The sequence below is a fragment of the Scyliorhinus canicula genome, chromosome 9 (genome assembly GCF_902713615.1).
Source record: "Scyliorhinus canicula chromosome 9, sScyCan1.1, whole genome shotgun sequence".
Classification (NCBI taxonomy): Eukaryota; Metazoa; Chordata; class Chondrichthyes; order Carcharhiniformes; family Scyliorhinidae; genus Scyliorhinus; species Scyliorhinus canicula.
This window is the reverse complement of record NC_052154.1, coordinates 169,325,240-169,349,306: the sequence shown is the minus strand read 5'-3', so window position 1 is coordinate 169,349,306 and position 24,067 is coordinate 169,325,240. Positions and strand designations below refer to the sequence as shown.

Sequence of the window (24,067 nt, the reverse complement as noted above, 5' to 3'; positions counted from 1 at the left end):
AGTGGGTTTGCTTTTGGTAATATTACTGAAATATTTATTATATATATCAATAAGGGATTGTTTATTTCTGAGTCTAACCAAGTAGGAAATTATTTGGGTGAAAGGTCTGCAAGATTAATTTTAACTGTGTAAGTATAATCCTGTGTGTTGAAGTGCTTTTTCGGCAGTAAATATTTTAATTTAATATGTAAAATATCAAAGTGTTACTGGAATTGATGGCTTCTCACTTTGAGATTTGGTTTGTGTGGCACTTGCCCCTGCCAGATCATAACACAGTTAAGAAGCAAAACTTAAAACAATTTGGAGAGCCAAGAAATAAGACTGGTTCGAGCAAAGGGGTGTGAAAAACTGGGTTACCGAAGTGGGCATGAATCAACTTGAATTTCGCTCAAGTGCTTAAGAAAAAGATAGGAATCGACAATAGGATTAAAAACAGATAAGTAATAAAATGGAACGGGTCTCAGCTGGGGCGATGAACAGTAGGATAAGGAAAGTTATGATGTTATTTCTAACAAACACAGGGATTGTATGGTAATGCAAGATTTTATGGCCTGGATTTTTCTTTCCCAATAACGGCGAATGCGGAGATGTTTGTCGCCATCGAGGGCTGCAACAGTGATTCAAAATAATTCCATTGATCTGTTCCAAGAACTCACATATATCTAGAGAATCATACACTGAACTAATTACTCTCCTTGCTATGCTACTGTACAGAACTGAATTCTCCTTCTCCTCCCACAAATCCACTCTACACTGCAGAAGCAAAGGCACGGGGCCAGGGGTGAAGAGGAGAGAGCGAGAGCATTGATTATTAATTGTAAAACTTGTTTTCTGAACAAGTTTAAAATTATGAGAGCAAAGTTAACATAATACAAATGTCTGCAATACAAAACTACCTTGAAGATTGTGGAGTATACATACTGTACTTACAACTACTTAAATGTTAATCCCCAGCAGGGACAAACAAAAAATCAAGTACAAAGGTTAACACAATTCCAAGCTAATGCATTTTGGACCAACTACAAAGAGCATTAGAAACAAGTGTTAATTAATAGTAATCAAATACTGTTTTTTACATGCTTCAATTGCACCGCATTTCTGGAACCAGGGATTGTATGGAAATTACAAACTGGTTTGACACACTTATGCAATGTATTTTACAGCAATTCACAGATTTGCCTGAAAGACTTATTTTTGGAGAGACAAAGTAATAATAATGAAACTAATACCCCAAAGTGTAAACTGAAGCGCTAAATGTTTTTTCTAGTTTCATTATACCATGCATAATGTTTGAATTTTAGTTCATTACTAATTTTGTTAGTGAAATAAACCTATTCCAAAATTCTCATGCACAGTCATATTGAATCTTCTCCTTCAGTAATTACTCGCTAATGCGTAAGATTGTCCAACTAAGACACTCCATATTCCTGGTTATGGGTTCTGTGGGTCCTTGCGTGGCTGATGAGCCTGATCCTAGAGCCTCACCTTCGCCCACATACTCAGCAGGTGGACAAAAAATTAAGCTCTTCATGGAGACCTGACGCAGAACAATTTCCAACTCATGTATCTCCTTGAAAGGCTTTTAAGGAGAGCACCGGTACGCTGGCACAATGGTTAGCGCTGTAGCCTCATGGTGCAGAGGGCCCAGCTCGATCCTGGCCTTGGGTCATGGTCCGTGTGGAGTTTGCCCATTCGGCCCCTGTCTGTATGTATCTCTGCGTGGGTCTCACCCCCACAACCCAAAAGTTGTGCAGGATAAGTGGATTGGCCACGCTAAATTGCCCCTTAATTGGAAAAAAAAGTATTTGAAGGCTGCCCTCATAATATTGAAATTAATGCAGTTAGAGAAGAGGACACATCTCTGTCAGAAAGTTTAATCACGTGAGATATGTGGGTACTATTATACTTGCATTGAAAGTTAACTACAGAATCCAGGAGACCAACTGTTCACTTTAAGGAGCTGTTTTGGACTAAAAGTGTAGAACAAAAGTGATAGTATGTAGAACGTGACTAACAGAAATGGACAGTGATAAAAGGAGTGAGAGGGAGATTTAAGAAAATTCATGAGATTCATCTATTCAGGATCCTGGGTCATTGAAAAAACAAACCTTAAAAAGGAATGAGAGCTACAGAAAACATAAAAGAGTATGAGTTGTTCAGAATTTGGAAGTGTTGCTGCATAGGAAGACAGTGGTTATCATAGCATGATGCAACTTCCATGTGTAACGTCCTCTTCACAACAGTTAGAAATTAAAATGTTTGAAGTGTTCAGCAGCAGCTCTCAAACTCAAGAGTGTAAACCTGTCAGCTCTCAGCTGACGATGACTCCAGATTTATAGTGAAACACCTCACCATGATGTTAAAGTTATAATCTAAAATCTTCCTAAGAGAGCACGGTAGTTATTTCACAAAGTCTAATTCTGATGATCACAGTCAACTCTACAGTTTGCGAAACCCTCTATCGTGAATTTGTTCACCCACACAGATATGGTTCCTACTGCAGTTTGCAGCCCCAAAACTTTGCCCACCCATGACTTAAAATGTTAAACTTCTCACCTGAACACATGTTGCTTCCAACAGGTCAATAAAACATTGAATTCAGAGGCCATAAAAAATGCTGCTCGTTGTCTTTCCCACATAGAAAACACTGACTATGCATGTGCCGGCTCTGAGCAGGAGCAGTTTCTAAACGCACGTGGTTTGCTGTGACTTACAGGATACAGTAACTGCCGACCAGTATTTTGCTGTACAGATAGTGTACAGCACTTTACTAAAAATGAGTGAGTCAGAGCAAAGCAGGAAATGTCTCAGGAAAGTGATGACACTTGAACAAAAAGTTACAATCTTAGATAGACTTAACATGTTGCAAGTGCTACCATGCTGGCCAGGGAATACACGGTCAATCAATCCACAATCAGATACTTTAGGCAGTGTGAAAAAAATATAATGGCCAGTATTAGTGTCTCTGGTAGTTATATTACCAAGTTAACTTTTGTGAGCAGGGGAGATCCATACTTGGAGGAAATGGAGAAGTTACTCTACATGTGGATAGAGCACCAGCATCAAAAGGAGGACAATCAGCTTATGGTCCAATTGTTTGAAACAAAGCACTTGAACTGTACCAAAACATAAAGAGAAGGAATGAGGTTGTCACCCATGACGATGAAGGTGGTGCAGACTCCCAAAAGATTCTCAGACTGCACAGGATAGTTCGATTAGTTTTAAAAAGCGTTTCAGGCTGCATAATGTGGAGTTGGTGGGGGAGGCTGCATCAGCTGACCATGCAGCCGTGGAGCATTTCATAATGCTGCAGGAACACGTGAGGAGAAAGGCTACAAGGTAGAGCAGATCTTCAAGGCTGACGAAACTGGCCTGTTCTGGAAGGTGCCAAATAGGGCATCTATTTCAAAAGAAGGCAGATCCTTGTTTTAAAACAGCAAAGGACAGGCTGACTCTTCTGCGTTGTGACAATGTGGCTGCCTTTATAGGTCAGAAAGTGCTTGAACTCTCAAAGGGAATCTGCCAGTCATTTGGAAGGCTAACAGCAATGCCTGTGTAAGATTAATCATATTTAAAGACTGCTTTACCAATTGCTTTCTGCCAGAGGTCTGTACTTATCTGAGGCAAAATAACTTGTCTTTCAAGGTTCTACAAACCTGGATGATGCACCTGGGCATCCACATTCCCTCACAGAGAACCATCATGATACTGACATTTTGTTTTTAAATTTTTTTTTTAAAATTTAAAGTACCCAATTAATTTTTTTTCCAATTAAGGGGCAATTTAGCATGGTCAATCCACCTATCCTGCACACCTTTGGGTGGTGGGGGTGAGACCCACACAGACACGGGGAGAATGTGCAGACTCCACACAGACAGTGACCCGGGGCCGGGATCGAACTTGGGTCCTCGACGCCACGAGTGCTAACCACTGTGCCACCGTGTTGCCCTGACATTTTGCTTTTACTCCAAAATATGATCTCATCTGTCCAACCAAGGACCAGTGGGTCATTGCCTCATTCAAGGTTCACTGCAGCCTTGAAACAAAATTTCAGCCACATCCTTCATCTTCTGGAGGCAGATCCTTCAACCACATTCCATGATTGCTGGAAGGTATTCAATATCCTCATAGCAGGAGGCAAAATTATATTATACATAATAAAGTACTTATTGGATTAACTACAGCTTCAATCATAAATTCCTGCTGGAAAAACGTTTGGCCTCGGTTTCCCCAATATGGATGCTGAAGTGGCCAAAATTGCTGACTTGGCCAAGCAGGTTGGAGGAGAGTGACTTGAAGACATGGCCATAGCCGAAGTGGATAAATTGCTTCAATCTCACAAGAGGAAGTCTCTACAGAGGAATTGGTTGAACTGGTGAGATTAAATGAGTCTAAGCAGGAGCAGGAAGAATCTAAAAAGGCTCAATTCGAAACCAAGATGATGCCAGATGTCATAAAGTGAGCCGAAGATTGAAAAATCAAGTAACAAACCATGACACAAGCATGGAAAGAAGCATCGCCTTTTGTAGAGCAATTGACACAGCCGTTCTTATTGAGAACTTTACAAAATTGCAAAACAAAAAGCAAAGCAGTCAATAAAAACATTCTGACGAAGGATCTATGGACTCAAAACTGTAACTCTGTTTCTCTCCTGATAGATGCTGGCAGACCTGCTGAGTTTTTCCAGCGCCCTCTGTTCTTGTTCCAGCATCCGCAGTATTTTGCTTATTTCAGCAATAATATTATTCTTTTCATCCAAATAATCCACATCAATGCCTGCACCAGCCATGTCAACTGTTGCCACGACCTCCACTCTCAAGTACAGCATCTTTACTGTAATGTAATTTGTGTTATTCTGTAATTGACAAACATTACTTGTTCTTATTTTTTCAATCTCTGCAATAAATTTGTCTTGACTATACTCTTAAAAAACAGTTTTTGGTGCTTCTTTTCCTGTTAAAATGTCAAATTTCGGGATGGCTGGAATCTGTCCAATTCCCTCCCATTGTAAAGTATGTACCACATTTGTGATTTCACCTTTTGTGAAATGTCACGGTGGGACTTTACTATACTTAAGAAAGGTATGTTGTAATTATACTACAGTACAGACACAATCAAAGTAAGTATTTTGAGTAATTAAGGGCAGATTGACGGGGCGGTGGGTTGAAGGTGGGGGGTGGGAGTGACTGTCCTAGTCAGATTTCAAGTAGGATGACTAATTCTCAGCATGAAAACTCCAACAAGAAACTTTGCACAACTTTGTAAACTCCATTGAGAAAGAAAGACTCAAAGAGTAGCATGGATCATTTGTGGTCAACTAGGGAAATTAAGGATGATATCAAATTGACAGAAAGGGTATATAATGCTGTGAAGATTAGTGGTAGGCCAGAAACTGAGAATATTTCAGAAAACAGCAAAAGTTGACTAAAAAAACTAATAAAGTAGGAGAAATTAGAGAATGCGGAAAACAAGAAAAAATAAGAAATCTGGGGCTAGTTTAGCACAGTGGGCTAAGACAGCTGGTTGGTAATGCAGAACAAGACCAGCAGCACGGGTACAATTGCCGTATCAACCTCCCCGAACAGCGGCGGAATGTGGCAACTAGGGGCTTTTCACAGTAACTTCATTGAGGCCTACTTGTGACAATAAGCGATTATTATTATTATCCAAACACAAACAGTAACGGTTTCTCCAAGTCTATAAAGAGTAGCTAAAGTCAACATTGGTCCCTTAGAGGAGAGACTTGGGAATTAATATTGGGAAATGGCAGAGACTTTAAATAAGTATTATGTATCTGTTTTCACAGTAGAAAACACAAAATGCTTCTCAAGAATAGTAGAAAACCAAAATGCAAAGGGGAAGGAGGAGCTAAAACAATCATTATCAGCATACAAGAGAAAAAATACTAGGAAAACTAATGGGACTAAAGGCTGATAAGTCCCCTGGACCTGATGGCTTGCATTCTAGGGTCTTCAAAGCAGTGGCTGCAGAGATAGCGAATCTTCTAAAATTCGCTACTTTCTAGAAAGATCCCAGCAAATTGAAAAACCACAAATGTAACATCGCTATTCAAGAATAGAATTCAAGACAGAAAGCAGGAAAGACACATCAATTAGCCTAACGGCTGTCATCTGGAAAGTGCTGGAATCTATTGATACCAAGAATGTACATTTAGAAAATTACAATACAATTAGGTAAAGTTAAAATTGTTTAAAATTGTGAAAGGGAATTAGTGTTTGACAAATTGATTAGAGTTCTTTGAGAATATAATATGGATGGTGAAGTACCAGGAGTTGTGTATTTGGATTCCAAAAAGGTATTTGATAAGGAGGCAAAAGAAAGGTTAACATACAGGGTAAGAGCTTGTGGCGTCCGGGGTGATAAATTAGCATGGATAGAGGTTTAGCTAACAGGAAATAGAGAGTCGAGATAAATGGATCATTTTCAGGTCAGCAAACTGTAACAAATGGAATGCTACATGGATCAATACTGGGCCTTTAACTAGTTACAATTTATATTGACGTGGATGTAGGGGCCGATATTTACTGACAATACAAAGGTAGGTAGTAAAAGCAAGTTGTGAAGCGGATACAAAGAATCTGCAAAGGGATGTAGATAGGTTAAGTGAGGGATCTGGTTGTCCTTGTACATGAATTACAAAAAGTTTTTTTTTCTTTTTCCTATTGAGGGGCAATTTAGCATGGCCAATCCGCCTACCCTGCACAACTTTGGGTTGTGGGAGTGAGACCCACGCAGACGCGGAGAGAATATACAAACTCCATATGGACAGTGACCCGGGTCCTCAGCCCAGTGCCAGCCACCGTGCCACCCGTGAATCACAAAAAGGTAGCATGTAGGGTACAGGTATGTAGGAAGGAAGTGGAATGTTAGCCCTTATTGCAATGGGGATAGAGTATAAAAATAAATCATAATTTTCTACAACTGCAGAGAGCATTGGTGAGACCTAGAGTACCGTGTATAGTTTTGTTCTCCTTATTTAAGGAGGGCGATACTTGCATTGAAAGCAGTACAGAGAAGATTTACTATGCTGATTCCTAGTATGAAGGGATTCAATTATGAGGAAAGGTTGAGCTGGTTGGGCCTATACTCATTGGAGTTTAGAAGAATGAAAAATTATCTTATTGAAACATGTAAAATTCTGAGGCGTCTTGATAGGGTGGATGCTAAGAGGATGCCTCTTCTCGCGGGTGTGTCTTGATAGGGAGATGGTGGCAGAGTGACAATATCACTGGACTAGTAGGCAGTCCAGGTTAATGTTCTGGGAACACAGGTTCAAATGGGGGTAGGCAAGGTGGCACAGTGGTTAGCACTGCTGCTTCACAGCACTAGGAACCCGAGTTTGATTCGAGCCACTCTCTACGTGGAGTTTGCATTTCCTCCCTGCGTCTCAGTGGGTTTCTTCCGGGTGCTCCGGTTTCCTCCCAAGTCCAAAGATGTGCAGGTCAGATTGATTGGCCATGCTAAAACAAAATTGTCCATTAGTGTCCAAAGATGTGTGGGTTAGGTGGGGTCATGGGAATTTGGGGTGGTGGGGGGATCATCCTTTCCACGTCCACCTTGTCAAGACCATTCAGGATCTTATATACTTCAATCACATCACCCCTCACTCTTCTAAACTCCAGCGGCAACAAGCCCAAACTCTCCATTTTTCCCTCATGATGAAATGAAATGAACATTGCTTATTGTTACAAGTAGGCTTCAAATGAAGTTACTGTGAAAAGCCCCTCGTCGCCACATTCCGGCGCCTGTTCAGGGAGGCTGGTACGAGAATTGAACCGTGCTGCTGGCCTGCCTTGGTCTGCTTTCAAAGCCAGCTATTTAGCCCTGTTCTAAACTAGCCCCTCATGATGAGACAATCCTCTCATCCCAGTTATCAATCTAATAAATCTCTTCTGAACCCCTTCCAATAAATTTATATCCTTGCTTAAATAAGACAATCAAAACTGTACACAGTAATCGAGATGTGGTTTCACCAATGCCTTAACATCCTTTTTTTTATGATCAATTCCTTTCATAGTAGAATATAGCATTCCATCAGTCTTCTTGATCACGTGCTGTACCTTTGTGACTCATGCACTAGAATACCTATCTCCCATCCCTTGATACAAGGATGATATTATTATTATGTTTCCCCTTGTCCGGAACAATAGGTCACGGTCTCAGGATACGGGGTAGGCCATTTAATAATAGTAAGAATCTTTATTGTCACAAGTAGGCTTACATTAACACTGCAATGAAGTTACTGTGAAAATCCTCCAGTCGCCACATTCCGATCGATGCCTGTTCAGGTACACAGAGGGAGAAATCAGAATGTCCAATTCACCTGATAAGCAGATCTTTCGGGACTTGTGGGAGGAAACCGGAGCACCCAGAGGAAACCCACGCAGTCAAGGGGAGAACGTGCAGACTCCGCACAGACAGTGACCCAACTGGGCATCGAATCCGGGACCCTGGTGCTATGAAGCAACAGTGCCAATCACTGTGCTACTATGCCACCCATTAGGACTGGGATGAGAAGAAATGTCTTCACTCAGAGAATGATGAATTTGTGGAATTCTCTACCACAGGCAATGGAGGACAAGTCACTGAATGTATTTAAGAAATAAATAGATATCTTTTTAGACTGTAAAAGGTGTTCAGGATTATGGGCAAGAGTGCGGGAATATGGCATTCAGGTAGAGCAAGTGTAGTACATCTACAAGTTCCCCATTATCCATGGTGCATGTTACTCTTTCAAAGAACTCCAATAAATTGGTTAAAGATGATTTCTCTTACATAAAACCATGCTGACTCTTCCAGATAAGCTTGAGTTTTTTTTTCTCCAGACTCCTGCTCTGGCCTATATGATACCCCAGATCCACAGTGATGTGGTTGATTCTTAAATGTCCTCTGAAATGGCCTCGCAAGATTCTCAGTTGTACCAAACTGCAGCATTGTGGGCATATCCCGACCAGATGGACTGCAGCGGCTTACCACCACTTTCTCATGGGCCAACATTCCATGAAGGAATAGAGAAAAGAATGAGGGGGCACAGTTAAAAAATGAAGGGTCTCCTATTTAAAGTGGAGATGAGGAAGAAATCTTTCTCTCTGACAATCATTAGCCTTTGGAATTATCTTCCATAGGGAGCACTGAATATAGTCACCAAATATTTAGACACATTTTTGATCGACAAGAGAGTCAAGCATTATGGGAGACAGGCAGGAACATGGAATTGAGGGCATAATCAACCCTGATCTTTTGGAATGGTGGAGCAGGTTTGATGGGCTGAATAATCTGCTCCTGCTGCTATTTCTTATGATCATTATGTAACAAGCTTGGCTGTTGCTCTAAAGATGTGTTTTCTCCATTCTTTTGGGTCCTGAAGTATGCAATGCATTTTAGCCATGTGAAAAAATTGCCTTTGCCAATGCTGCTTTATTGTACTTAAAGATACAGCAGTATTGATAGTACGATAGTGATTTTCTCGGTTTTTGCTTTTTTCCCAGCAGTCTGACTGATGTTGCAAATTGTGTATATTTTAACATTTAAAATACTATTGTAACTTTACCTCTATGGTCTCATTGCAAGAATACAGCAGTTAGAATTTATAAATGGATAAGGAAATAGACAAAAAGCATACAGACTGGGAAACAATAGGCAAAAAAAGAAAAAATGTTAGGAGACTCTCCAAAGATTCCCAAGATGGAAATTTGAGGTTATTCTTTTTCTTACCTGTTGCTGCGTACCATCTTGCGCAATAAGGGCCATATGTTGACCTACATCTGCTTGTGCAACTGTCGTAACTTGTCCAGATAACCCATCGTCTTCTACTCCTGTTACATAGGTAATTGGTTGTCCCTTAAGGATTTCATCTCCAGAAGTAACTTTTGAAACAAAATAGGACATAAACAGTATGTTAACACCTAATTCTAGTTTGGGAATGTTTTTACTGTAAAAAAGGTATAGAGATTATTTTAAAACAATTAATATCTGAAGAGAAAAAAAATCAGAGATATGAGAATAGAATGGGCGAGTGGGGGTAACTGGATTATTCTTTGATCAATTGGCTGAATGGCCTGCTTCTGTACAACACTCTTCTATGCTTCCATAATGCCATAAAATGCAAAGTAATGTTAAATCAGTCTCCTGTGCAATAAACGTAAACACTTTCATATGTTAAATAACTGAGAGCTCACAAAACAATTTATATAATCATTTGACATTAACATGATGTGGAGATGCTGGCGCTGGACTGGGGTGGGCACAGTAAGAAGTCTTACAACACCAGGTTAAAGTCCAACAGGTTTGTTTGGAATCACTAGCTTTCGGAGAGTAGCTCCTTCATCACGTGAGTCTTTGTTTGGTATCACTAGCTTTCGGAGCGTACCTGATCACTTACCTGATGAAGGAGCTACGCTCCGAAAGCTAATGATTCCAAATAAACCTGTTGGACTGTAAACTGGTGTTGTAAGATTTGACGTGAAAGCAGTTTGTTTTTAAGAGAAAGCAGATATTAACAATCCACAACATTGTCCTCCCTCTCCCCACCCCACCTGGGCTATCTGTTCCCTGTTCCCAGTTGTTCTTTGACATACTGCTTACCTTTGTTCTGTCATTAACATATTCTAATCTCTTAATGTGCGACTCTTGACACCCTTCTTAGCCTTGATCAACCCATTTACATTCCCGTTGTCTTTCTGTCCACAATCTCCACCTATGGCTGGCCCTCTATCCAGACCCACTGCTCCACGCACCCCAACAATAGTATAAATCTGACCCTATTTCCAGTTCTCTCCAGCTTTGACGAAGAGTCATCCAGACTCGAAATGTTAGCTCCCTTCTCTCTCCACAGATGCTGTCAGACATTCTGAGATTGTCCAGTATTTTCTGTTTTTGTTTTATATTATATCAGCAGGAATTTGCTTTATTATCAATCCACAGTTAGAATAATCTTTATTGTCACAAGTAGGCTTACATTAACACTGCAATGAAGTTACTGTGAAAAGCCCCTCGTCGCCACAACACGGTGCCTGTTTGGGTACACTGAGGGAGAATTCAGAATGTCCAAATTACCTAATAGCACACCTTTCGGGATTTGTGGGAGGAAACAGCACCTAGAGAAAACCCACGCAGGCACGGGGAGAAACTCCCGCAGACATGGGAGACCCTGACGTTGTGAAGCCATAGTGCTAACCATTATGCTACTGTGCTGCAGTTAATAGTTTTCTGCAAAACAATTCTTGTTCTCGCTCTGGCTGCTAACCCTAACTTGTCAACATACAAATTGGGTGATTTGTGCAACATTTTGTGCCTTCTGCTGCAGCACCGTAGCGTACATCAATGAGATACGAGTGTATTGCTGTTCCTGTGCAGTGTTGGAAGAAAATACAAATTCACATTCCCTCATGCTGAGTGGATATGCTGATTGGTTTAAAACTACAACTGACAAAACACAAATTTCTAAAAGAATATAACATTTCTAAAAGAACATATTGGATGAATCATTAGTCTCGGACAAAAATAACTCCTTGATTAGCCAAATAGTATGAGAATTCATGCAAGCCAGTGCTAAATTCAGCATCAAGATGTGGTTAAATAGAAAAGAGATTTGGTCCCAGTTTACATTGTGTTGATGCTCATTGGCCATTCATGATCGAGGGGTCACCTTCTCCTTTCTGATAGGATGAGAATGATTAGGGCAGTGGACGGAAAATATCTAAAAGACACAACTACAGTTAAGGTATTTATTATTTAAAATACATACTGATGCCATAAATACCAATCATTCCTACCGTAGCCACTCAATAATAAATCTCCGATTGCCATCAACACACCTGTGATTGGAGGTTTCAGACTCAAAAGGGACCAAATGCCCAACCAGATCACAAAGACAGAGATAGTTGTACAGCTGAGTATGTCATACAATAGCAAGTATCAGATTTGCAACAGAAACGGCTGTGTTTCATCTCCTTTACCATAACTGTGGAGCTAGAAATCTCCAAGACACTGATGAATAAACTGTATGGTTTATTGGGATTATAATTGGACTATTGACTGCCAAAGAGCACTACCACTATGAAACATTAAATCCAAGCACAGGAGTGATCGAATCACACTGACATTTCAGTTTATGTTTTGAAATTATACGTTTGGAAGGAATTCAAAGAATCCCTACAACGCAGAGGAGGCCATTCAGCCCCTCGAGTCTGCACCTGCCCTCCAAAAGAGAACCCTACCCAGGCCCAATCCCCCACCCGATCCCTGTAACCCCACCAAGGGACAATTTAGCATATCCAATCCACCTAACTTGCACCTCTTTGGACCGTGGGAGGAAACCGGAGCACCCGGAGGAAACCCATGCAGACACGGGAAGAATGTGTAAACTCCACACAGTCACCCGAGGTCAGAATTGAACCTGTATCTCTGGCGCTGTGAGGCAGCAGTGCTAACCATTGTGCCTCCGTGCTTCCCCTTTATCTATCTTGTATAGTCCTGAGCCACATGAACCGGCAAGTCCCAGATCTGATCACTGTTGTATGACTTTGCTTTTTTTTTTAATTTAGAGTGCCCAATTATTTTTTTCCAATTATGGGGTAATTTAGCGTGGCCAATCCACCTAACCTGCACATCTTTAGGTTGTGGGGGTGAAAACCACGCAGACACGGGGAGGATGTGCAAACTCCACACGGACAGTGACCCAGGACCGGGATTGAACCCGGGTCCTCAGCGCCGTAGGTAGCAGGCTAACCACTGCGCCATTGTATGACCCAGCTGATCGGAGTTAGAATGACAGCAGAGTGCAACAACTGTTTTTCTGAGCTGGAAGAAGGGGGGGGGGGATTATGATCCATTGACTCCTGTTGGAAACTGCACCCGTAAGGACTTTGGTCAGAATGCCCACTCTGGTCAATAGCTTAATACTCACTATTGAGGCTAACATATAGAAGAATTGCCACAAAGACAATCCAGCACCTGTGAACTGATAGTCAGCATGAGTTCATACCTTCAGAAGAGGCGCTGACATTTCACAGATGGGATAAATTACCGCTGAACAGAACTTGAACTGCTCAACTATAAAAACAGATACTTAAGGTCTTGATCTCAGGCCTTACAGAGCGCTTTTACAGTGCTGTTTTGAGAACAAAAAGTCTGCAAGTTTATTTCCTACATTTCTTATGATGACAACGATTATGGTGCAATGAGACTTTTCCATAGTTGCAAAACATGTTTTGTTGGGGATTCATCAGTATTACTAAATATTACCAGTTGACCCATGACACTGTTAATGGGCAAAAACATATCAAAATTGTACTCACCATCCTGTTGTTCAAAGAAAGTCTCTTCTTCTTCAGTTGGCTCACTATCACCATGTGCAGTTCGTTTATGCATTGCCAGTGTAGAGGTCTGTTTATAGGTTTTGCCGCAGTGGTTACAGTTGTAAGGTTTGGAATGTGTATGAACTACGTGGTGTTTATATAAACTGGAGTACTCAGTAAAGCGCTTGTCACAACCAGGTACAGTACAGACATAAGGTTTCTCCCCTGCACATTATAAATAAGTCACAATTACATAATGAAGATAAAGTCAACAATAAAAAGCAAAACCTCATGTAATATTTTGCAGGTAGTCTACAAAACGAAACCACATTCTTCTTATAAAATCTTTTGTGCCATTTAAAGCTTGAAAGCAGTTTTATTTTCTTTATTCATTCAAGTATGTCGCTGGCAGGGCCAGTATTTTTTACCCATCCCTAATTAATCCCTAAGTGGCTTACGAGACCATTTCCGAGGACAGTTCAGAGTAATCATATTGCTGTGGTTCTGGAGTCACATGGAGGCCAGACCGAGTATGGTTGGCAGATTTCCCTCCCTAAAGGACTTTCGTGAACCAGGTGAGTTTTTACAACAATTGATATCGCTTCAGATCAACAGAATCAGTATTTTGTGGCTGAGGAGTCCTTTCTTTTTCCTTCCATTTTATTACGAAAATAAAAGCAGCTTACTGAAGCACTGTTGCAAGGGTACAGTACTGTCAGATTTGTTGCCTTGTATCAGAGGTGTCCAACATGCAAACCCTTTTTATCTAACCTGTGGACCCTTTGCAAAATGCTTCTAATCTTTGCTCGATGAGAAAGGACTGTCTCGCCCTCTATCCTCTATAGATACAAGGAGACTGTACAGGGTAATTATTTTTGTAAATTGGCCATCCCTACTCATCTTGTTTTAGCAATCTCCCCTTTTCCAGTACTTAGTCCTGTTATTCAAAAACTTAAACCTGATATTCAGGCTTGTTCTCCAAGGGAATTATGTGATGCAACTTTTATCCCATTAAATCACAGGTATAAATTCTGGCAAATTCTTGAGTGAAAATACAGCCCTCCATTTTGCATTCCAATTGAAAATAAATGCCTTCTAAATTAAAAAAAGGTTAAGTAACTGAATGGGAGGGAGGTTTCAAATTTGGGTACTGTGCTGCTGTTGTATGTCGCTTATTAAATGATTCTTTCACTTAAACTGACTAAGGCCTGAGAATAAGCCATTCGCCTTCTCATCTATAGGTGATATGTAATCTGGGAAGACTGAGGTGAAACAAAAAGAGTGTTCAATACTCTGACAAAAATTGTGGAACCACCTCACCCCAAAGAAGCATTCAAGAAGAATTATATTTTTTAAATAATTTGCAAAATAGCTTAAATGGATAGTTAAATAGATATAGTGCTCTGTTAGGCAACATATTAACGAGCAAGCTTTAGGAAATGTCTAGCAGCATGTAATTCTGATTGATACCTGTGTGTATCCTCATGTGGTTCTTGTAATTGGTTGCACTAGCAAAGGCTCTTCCACAGCCTGCCTCTGGACAGAAATATGGCCTTTCACCTGTGTGCGTCCGAATATGCACTTTACGAATATTTGATGTAGTGAATGATCTGCCACAGCCTTCAAAGGGGCATTTAAATGGTCTTTCGCCTGTTTGTCAGATAGAATGCAATTCCATTACAACAAAAACAAGGCACAATACACGCAAGTAAAGCATCTGCAATATTTGGTTGACATAGTGACTTAACATTTAGCACATTTATATATATATATATATATATACACACACACTTCAAAGTTAACTTAAAACATGAAGAAACTGTAGCACTAAAATTCTGCCACACATTTGATGCCAGACATTTTTGATTTACTTATATTTCAACCTCCTTAAAATACAATTTAAGGTCAAAGCAGTAAAACAAGGATATAAAAAGGTAACATACATTTTATTTTGAATGTTTTTTTGCCAGATAACTAAATGATGTGGTTAATATTTAATTGGTCTGGACATGCGATTCCCAACGTTTTCCTTTATGCAGACAATAGATAGTCATCAAAAGAGTTTGCAAACCGCAATGGACGCAAGTCGTTTTAAACATTTTTTTTTACAGAGCCTACTTATATATCAATGGGCATTAAAACGCAGCTTTTCAATAGTTTATGATGTACACTCACAAATACATTACAGATTATATTACACAACGATGTTTGTGAAGCAAATTATATTGTGAATAATAATGCAACATCGAGTATCATACATACAGAGTACACATAATTGTATTTTCTTTTCTATGATCACCTGTAGAACTCTTGTGATGAGCACAAGCTGGGAACCAAAGATCTAGACTGCATAAAATTACTGTCATCACCTTTTTAATTTTGCAGAAATTGTTCAAAAACATTCTGAAATATTTATCATGCTGTAAAAATAAAAGGCATCATTTGGAAAATTGGACTTTTTTTCCGAGGATTAGGAGTGATTTGATAGAGAAGTTTAAAGTTATGAAGTGATGCGACAAAATAAATGGCCCACTTTCAGTGATTAAGGTGCTAGAATGAGGGGACAGTGATAGATATAACATTAAATATAAAAATTAGGGCATAGAGGAGAATAAATGCTTTACACAAAGGGTTGAGAGGCTGTAAAATGCAACATCAAAGTTAGTAACTGAAGCAGAGATCACATCAACGTGTAAGAATAAACTATATAGTAGGTGAATGATCAATGAAAGGATAAAGGTGCCTGGAGAGTGTATCAAATTAGAATAACTGCTCAGGTGAAAGATATATTTCAACATGATTATGTCAACAGCACCACCCAACCCCTTTGACCATTACCATCTAAAAGGAAAAGGCAGCAGCAACATGGTAACACCATCACTGTCAGGATTCCCAGCAAGTCACACACCATCCAGACTTGGAAATAAATATTTTGTCATTCCTTCATTGTCACTGGGTCAAAATCCTGAAATTCAAGGGAAATTATGGATGGGCAATAAATACTGGCCTTGCCAGCAACACTGAAATGGGTGGGCTGAATGGTCCATTTTCATGTTGTAGTTTCTCTGCAATGGAATGCTCATTTGCCTTTGTGGCAATAGCAGACCATCAACACTGCTTTAAACCCCAATAGACTGATGATACTTGCTCCAGTTCCTGGCATTCATGCAATCTCTCCTGTATAGCACAGTGTATCAAATTATGAGGGTTATAGATAGGGTGGAATAAACTTTTCCCCTTCGCGGAGGGGTCAATAATCAGGGAGCATAGATTTAAGGAAATGGGCAGGAGGTTTATCGGAGATGTGAGGGGAAACCTTTTCACCTAGAGGCTGGTGGGAAACTGAAACTCTCTGCCTGAAAGGGCAGTAGAGGTAGACCCAACCATCTTCAGCTGCTTAATTAATGACCTCCCTTCCATCATAAGGTCAGAAGTGGGGATGTTTGCGGGTGACTGCACAATGTTCAGCGCCATTTGCGACTCCTCAGATAATGAAGCAGTCCATGTCCAAATGAAGCTAGACCTGGACAATATCCAGGCTTGGGCTAACAAATGGTAAGTTATAATACTGTGGCTACCAGGGCAGGTCAAAGGCTAGGAATCATACGGCGAGTAATTCACCTCCTGACCCTCCCAAAGCCTGTCCACTATCTACAAGTCACAAATTAGGAGTGTAATGGAATACTCTCCACTTGTCTGGATGAGTGCAGCTCAAACAACACTCAAGAAGCTCAACACCATCCAGGATAAAGCAGCCCGCTTGATTACTCCCTCTTCCACAAAAATTCAAACCCTCCACCACCGATGAACAGTGTCAGCCTTGTATACCATCTACAAGATGCACTGCCGTAACTCACCAAGGTTCCTGAGACAGCACCTTCCAAACCCACGACCACTACCATCTAGAAGGACAAGAGCAGCAGATACCTGGGAACCACACAACCTGGAGGTTCCCCTCCAAATCACCCACCACCCTGACTTGGAAATATATCACTGCTCCTTTACTGTCGCTGGGTCAAAATCCTAGCATAGTGGGTGTACATATACTTCAAGGACTGCAGCAGTTCAAGAAGGCAACTCACCACCACCTTCTGAAGGGCAACTAGGTAAGGGCAATAAATACTGACCTAACCAGCGATGCCCATATCCTGTAAATAAATTTTAAAAGACACTCAACATTTAAAATGCATTTAGATAAGCACTGGAAATGCCATAACATGGACCAAATGCTGGAAAATGGGATTAGAGTAAATAGGTGCTTGATGGAGGCGCAGACACGATGGGCCGAAGGGTCTCTTTCTGTACTAGGGGTGCGATCGAACAGCCTCGCCATGCCCGACTCAGGGATGTGATAATGGCATAAAATCTTGCGAGAGCTCAGAACACTTCCTGCGATCTAGCGAGATGTTGCGAGATGCAGATATACATTTCAAAGTGGATCACGGGCTTCCTTGCAATAAACGGTTAGTTGCTGTCCCAATGTAGCTGAATCATACTTGTATTTAACTTGACTCTTCAGTATTAACTTGGCTCAGTTGGTAGCATTCATACCTCAGGTAGAAGACTGTTGGTGCAAAGTACACTTCGGGACAGAACTACATAATAAAAGTTGACAGAGCAGTACTGAAAAGTGATATATTATCCAAAGCACTGCTTTCAGGTGGGACATTAAAGCACAGGCCCAGTCTAGTCTGAAGATGGGCATTTGTGCGGTCCCAACACCAGTGGTCAGATTTGCAGAACACCACAGGGAAAATCTTTCCACTGATCCAAATCGAGTTCAACATAACAGTAAATAAAGAGAAAAGCAGGGTCCAATGGTCACATTTCCATTTCATAGAATCATAGAATATCTACAGTGCAGAATGAGGCCATTCTGGGGCTGGTTTAGCTCCCTCGGCTAAATCGCTGGCTTTTACAGCAGACCAAGCAGGCTAGCAGCACGGTTCGATTCCCGTACCAGCCTCCCCGGACACGCACCGGAATGTGGCGACTAGGGACTTTTCACAGTAACTTCATTGAAGCCTACTCGTGACAATAAGCGATTTTCATTTCATTTCATTTTCATTTGGCCCATCAATCTGCATCAACCCTCTGAAAGAGCACCCTGCCCAATCCCCATAACCCCACCCAACCTTTGGACACTAGGGGGCAATTTATCATGGCCAATCCACCTGACCTGCACATCTTTAGACTGTGAGAGGTGCACCCAGAGGAAATCCACGCAGACAGGGAAAGAATGTGCAGACTCCACACAGACAGTCCCCCATGTTCAGATTCGAACCTGGATCCCTGGCACTGTGAGGCAGCGGTGCTAACCACTGTGCCACCATGCCGCCCTATTCTTTCAGAATCAAGCACCAACATTAAAATGGCCAGGTTTGCTACTTTTTACTATTGTGTTATTCCCTTCTGAAAATATTATTCCTTTGTCGTTCACTTTTATCTTAGCTCTGCTGTGTTCCCACCTGCTCATTTCTTCATCTTATTTATTTATTCTGGCTTTATTCCACTTTGATATCTCAATTTTCATATTTGCCTCTTTTTAAAAATTGCTTACTTTTTCTCTTTTATTTGGCTTGATTTTCAGTGTGATCTCTCTTCAATATATTCAACAAAATTGAAACTATGTTACTTTATTTTCTCTTTCTGCTCTGCCTCCAGTGTTCTTCATTTACTACATGCTATATAAGGATCACTGAACGCAGCACGGTGGCGCAGTGGGTTAGTCCTGCTGCCTCACGGCGCTGAGGTCCCAGGTTCGATCCTGGCTCTGGATCACTGTCCGTGTGGAGTTTGCACATTCTCCCCGTGTTTGTGTGGGTACAGCCCCCATAACCCAAAAGATGTGCCGGATAGGTGGATTGGTCATGCTAAATTGCCCCTTAATTGGAAAAATGAATTGGGTACTCTAAATTTATAGAAAAATATATCTTCAATTCAGAATAAACTGTACTCGGTGAAAAGATAACCCACTTCAAAAAAAGACAACAACAATAGATCCATTCAAAAAGCAATCTTGCAACTCCCACGCAGCACAAGTTAATCTCTTGTGAGTAGATAAGCTAGTCAAAGCAACAAATGCTGGCCCAGCCAGCAAAACTCAGATCCCACTAATTAATTTTAAAAAAAGGAAGATCCCAAGAAGATCCTGGAGAATTCTCTGGATTAGGAAGGGGAAGATTGACCGTTTGAATTGTGCCATTCCACAACAGTGCACTCGTCTACACCAAGCTTGTCCCATTTATACTGAATTCCTCAGCCAAACCTTAATCGACTCCAAAATGGACTACTCCAATGGTCTCCTTACTAGCCTCCTGAGTTCCCCTACATAAACTACCACTTGTTCACAACTCCACTGTCCACATCCTCTTTCTCATCAAGTGTGGCTTTCCCCATCTCCTCACCAATCTTAACTGGTTCTCCTTCCTTCAACACAATAAATTCAATAATCTTGTCTTTACTTTTATTTCATTCTTTCATGGGATCCAGTGTTGCTGATAAGGCCAGCATTTGTTGGCCACATTCTCTCTACTGCTCCGCCTCCCCTCGCGCACACTCTCTCTGGGCGACATCCCCCGCGCACACGCTCCACACTCTCTAGACAGCACCTCCTACGCGCACTCTCTCTTCCCCTCACCCCAAGTACATTTCAGTTCCCAAACATCAGGAAAATTTTGCTTTTTAAATATTATTATTGCCCGTTATCATTTTATTTTGGACCATGAATCATTAGTCTTTAGCTAGAAATTCATTATGCAGCTGTTCAATTATGTAATTCAAGCCTATTAAAACATGAATTACAGAGGTTTACTTACAAGGGACGGAATTCTCTGACCCCCCGCAGGGTCGGAGAATCGCCCGGGGCCAATGTAAATCCTGCTCCCGCCGTGGCCGGAATTCTCCGCCACCCGGGAATTGGCGGGAGCGGGAATCACGTCCCGCCGATTGGCGGGACCCCCGCGGCGATTCTCCGGCCCACGATGGGGCGAAGTCCCGCCGCTGACAGGACAATCCCGCCGATATAGTTTAAACCACCTCTGGTGCCGGCGGGATTGGCGGCGCGAGCGGGCCCCCAGGGTCCTGGGGGGGGCGCGGGCCGATCGGACCCTGGGGGGTGCCCCCACAGTGGCCTGGCCCACGATCGGGACTCACCGATCGGCGGGCGGGCCAGTGCCGTGGGGGGCACTCTTTTTCTTCCGCCGCCGGCACGGCCTCCACCATGGCGGAGGCGGAAGAGACCCCCCCCCCACCGCGCATGCGCCGGTGGTGACGTACGCACCGGCGCATGCGCGGACCGGCGAAGGCCTTTCGGCCATCCCCGACGCCAGGCGGTGTACCGGCAAAGGCCATTGGTGCCGGTTTTGGCGCCATCGGCGGAGAGGAAACCACTCCGGCGCGGGCCTAGCCCCTAAAGGTGCGGAGAATTCCGCCCCTTTGGGGAGGCCCGACGCCGGAGTGGTTGGCGCCACTCCGGTACGCCGGGACCCCACGCCCCGCCGGGTAGGGGAGAATCCTGGCCAAGATATGGAACAAGACCAATTATGGTTATGATACAGATGAGCCATAATGGCAGAACAAGCTCAAGGGGCTGAATGGCCTACTCTTGTTCCTATGTAGATATCAATGAATGGGGCTTGGCACATGTGTGCAAGTATTCATGCATCAAGATCTTTCGCCAGTCAATTCAAACTAATCTAGGTTTCAAAGAACTATTAGTCAGCTAAATTAATGGCTCGCACAATACCTCTCCAATTTTCTACAGCATTTGAGGTTAAAAGTTATATGGTCCAACAACCTGATCAATCTTCAGTGCCTCAAACCAAGCTAAGACCATGTGTGTATTTACATTCCAAGAGCCAATATCTAAAGCATTTGTACATTCCGCTGTTTCATCTTCAATCATGAAAACGAATACAAAACATATATTTCTTATTCCTCTATCCTGACCACCTTGTTAAATGCTTCAAAGGACTTAAGTGACTTTTCTGGTTACCAACAGAACTTATGAAGCTTTTCCATGGGAATGTCACCTGATCCATTGGTTTTTTTTCCAATGCATTTTTAGCATTTAATTGTGCCTTTAGTTAACTTCAGCTGTATCTGATACCTGTACATGCAATCTTGCCAATAGAACATAGAACATAGAACAGTACAGCACAGAACAGGCCCTTCGGCCCTCAATGTTGTGCCGAGCCATGATCACCCTACTCAAACCCACATATCCACCCTATACCCATAACCCAACAACCCCCCCCCCCCCCCCCCCCCCAACCTTACTTTTATTAGGACACTACGGGCAATTTAGCATGGCCAATCCACCTAACCCGCACATCTTTGGACTGTGGGAGGAAACCGGAGCACCCGGAGGAAACCCACGCACACAGGGGGAGGACGTGCAGACTCCACACAGACAGTGACCCAGCCGGGAATCGAACCTGGGACCCTGGAGCTGTGAAGCATTTATGCTAACCACCATGCTACCCTGCTGCCCCTGTTTTGTACTTTGTGAAATACTTATTCTTGAGGCTTTCTGACTACAGTAATAATATAAATAACTTGACTTTTCTTCTCTATAACCTATTTCCATCAACCAGCACACCCCAATCTCCATTTTTGAAACCTTTGCATTTTTATAGCAGGTAAAGCAAGTTGTCTGCAGCAATAATTTTCTCAATCAAATGAAATATGATGATACAATGACTAGTAATACAAATTGAGGGGTTGTTAGGACATAGAATGTTCCCAATAGAAACAGTGGCAGGAATAGAATCCATTACGTGTTTTATGTCTGAAATTTTAGAATAAATAGAGAAGTATGGAAAATAGGACAATGTGGATAGTGCTTTCTGAAAGCTGCGCAGTCACAATGATGGGTCAAGTAGCTTCCTTTCGTGCTATGTATCTTTATGGCTCCCACATGGGAATCGGATCTCTCAGAAGTACTGATACTGATTAAATCCATTACTTCCCAACATGTTGAGTTAGGAGGACATTTTTGCCTGCACTCTCAACTATCTTTTCCCTCCTATACTATCAATTAAATAAAGTAACACACCCTAATTTCTGATCAATTATCATTGTTTCATAGTTAATTTTGAATAAATAGATATTGTGGTTATGCTTCAAATAGAATAAATTAAGTGATTGACACAACTTCTGGGGTCTAAAGAAACTTCAATATTCTTGGAGAATGGATTTACATGACCCAAGTCTTAATCCGTATAAAATATTTATAAGGTTGAGAAGCCTAAAGATGTCACAGCCCTGGTGCTGAGATTCTATGATAGGGGCCATTACCTTGACATCCTCCTGCTCGGATGACACAAATGAAGGAAAGACGTTAATGGAAAAGCAGAATACTTTGTTCTTTCTGTGGGAATGCAAGCTTAAAGTGGACTGACTTGGCCTCCCCTCAGTGCTAGTGTCGATTTACCTGCAGAATGTGCTTTTTTCTCCCAGTGAATTGGTGGTATTCTCCAGTACTCCACATTCTACTGTGATGGCAACTGCCCCTTGAACACTTTCAATAGCCAACTTCATCACAATGCCAGAGACACCTCCCAGGTGGCGGCCGCTGTGAGGATGGGCTCACTGTTGAAGGAGACTGGATACAAGCAGGTCTGTCACACAAGGAATCATAGAATACCTACAGTGCAGAAGGAGGCCATTCAGCCCATTGAGTCTGCAACTACCCGCTGAATAAACACCATACTCAGCCCCACTCCCTTGCCCATCCCTGTAATCTCAACTAACCGTTGGACACAAAGGGCAATTTAGCAAAGCCAATCTACCTAAGCTGCACATCTTTGGACTGTTGGAGAAAACCGGAGCACCTGGAGGAAATCAATGCAGACACGGGAAGAACATGCAGACTCCACACATTCAGTCACCCAAGTCTGGAGTTGAACCCGGGACCCTGGTGCTGTGAGGCAGCAGTGCTAACCACTGTGCTACCATGCTGCCCTACACATTCATACACACTCACTCTCTCTCTTGCTCCCATGCAATCAGCGTTTCCTACTAAGGGATGGGGAGGGGTGATGACATTGAGGGGGTTAAGCACCGGCAAGCTTGGTTCCTGCCACCAGGGGCTGGAATTTACAGGTGCACACCTCCAATTCCAGCTGTGCCAACATGACAGCCATTAACGCTTTCTCTGATCTGAACCTCCAAACCCTGGGCACCAGCCGTTGCTGCTGTCCCATTAGGCACCATGGCTGGGTCACCCCCTGATTCCTTACTGACTCTCCTCACTGCGAGACGCTTGGCCACATACAACATGGGTAATATAGAGGTGAACGTGTGAATGTCTCCGCAGCGCCTGCGCAGAACTGAGAGCTGCAGCAGATCAGATAAGTTTTTGCTTGGCTGGAAATAGTGTCAAATTTGCAACTGTGGGCGGGTTTGCAATGTATGTCTGCACCAGATTGGCTCTAAGCAATATGAATCAGAGAGCCTGTATTTTGGGGGCCCACCTCCCTTTAGGGCACTGTGCCAGGGCACGAGGTGTTCATTATAAATCCACGACTGCACTGGAAGATACCTAATGTCCCAGCAAGGAGTTAATTCCGTGGGCAGAGAAAATTAGTTAAAAGAGATGAGTAGGGCAAAATAAGCAACCCCATTCAAGAAAGCCACAAGCTATCCATAAACTTTAAACTGGTGAACAATGCTCGTGGTTTTCTTTTTAATTATATATTAAAAGTTATGTACTAACTCAGCCAAATCCAAACTCTGCACTTAAT

At 42.1% G+C, this 24,067-nt stretch overlaps 1 protein-coding gene across 2 annotated transcripts in view; it reads right to left on the bottom strand.

Annotated features, from left to right (window-relative positions):
• LOC119971889 (zinc finger protein 143-like) overlaps positions 1-24,067 on the bottom strand; it is a 131,567-nt gene that overhangs the window by 15,466 nt on the left and 92,034 nt on the right. For both annotated transcript variants that reach the window (XM_038808170.1, XM_038808171.1), the window contains exons 11-13: positions 14,790-14,969; positions 13,320-13,544; positions 9,736-9,887 (exon numbers count right to left, since the gene is read on the bottom strand). In XM_038808170.1, coding sequence (XP_038664098.1) covers positions 9,736-9,887; positions 13,320-13,544; positions 14,790-14,969 — 557 coding nt within the window. The remainder of the gene's footprint in view (positions 1-9,735; positions 9,888-13,319; positions 13,545-14,789; positions 14,970-24,067) is intronic.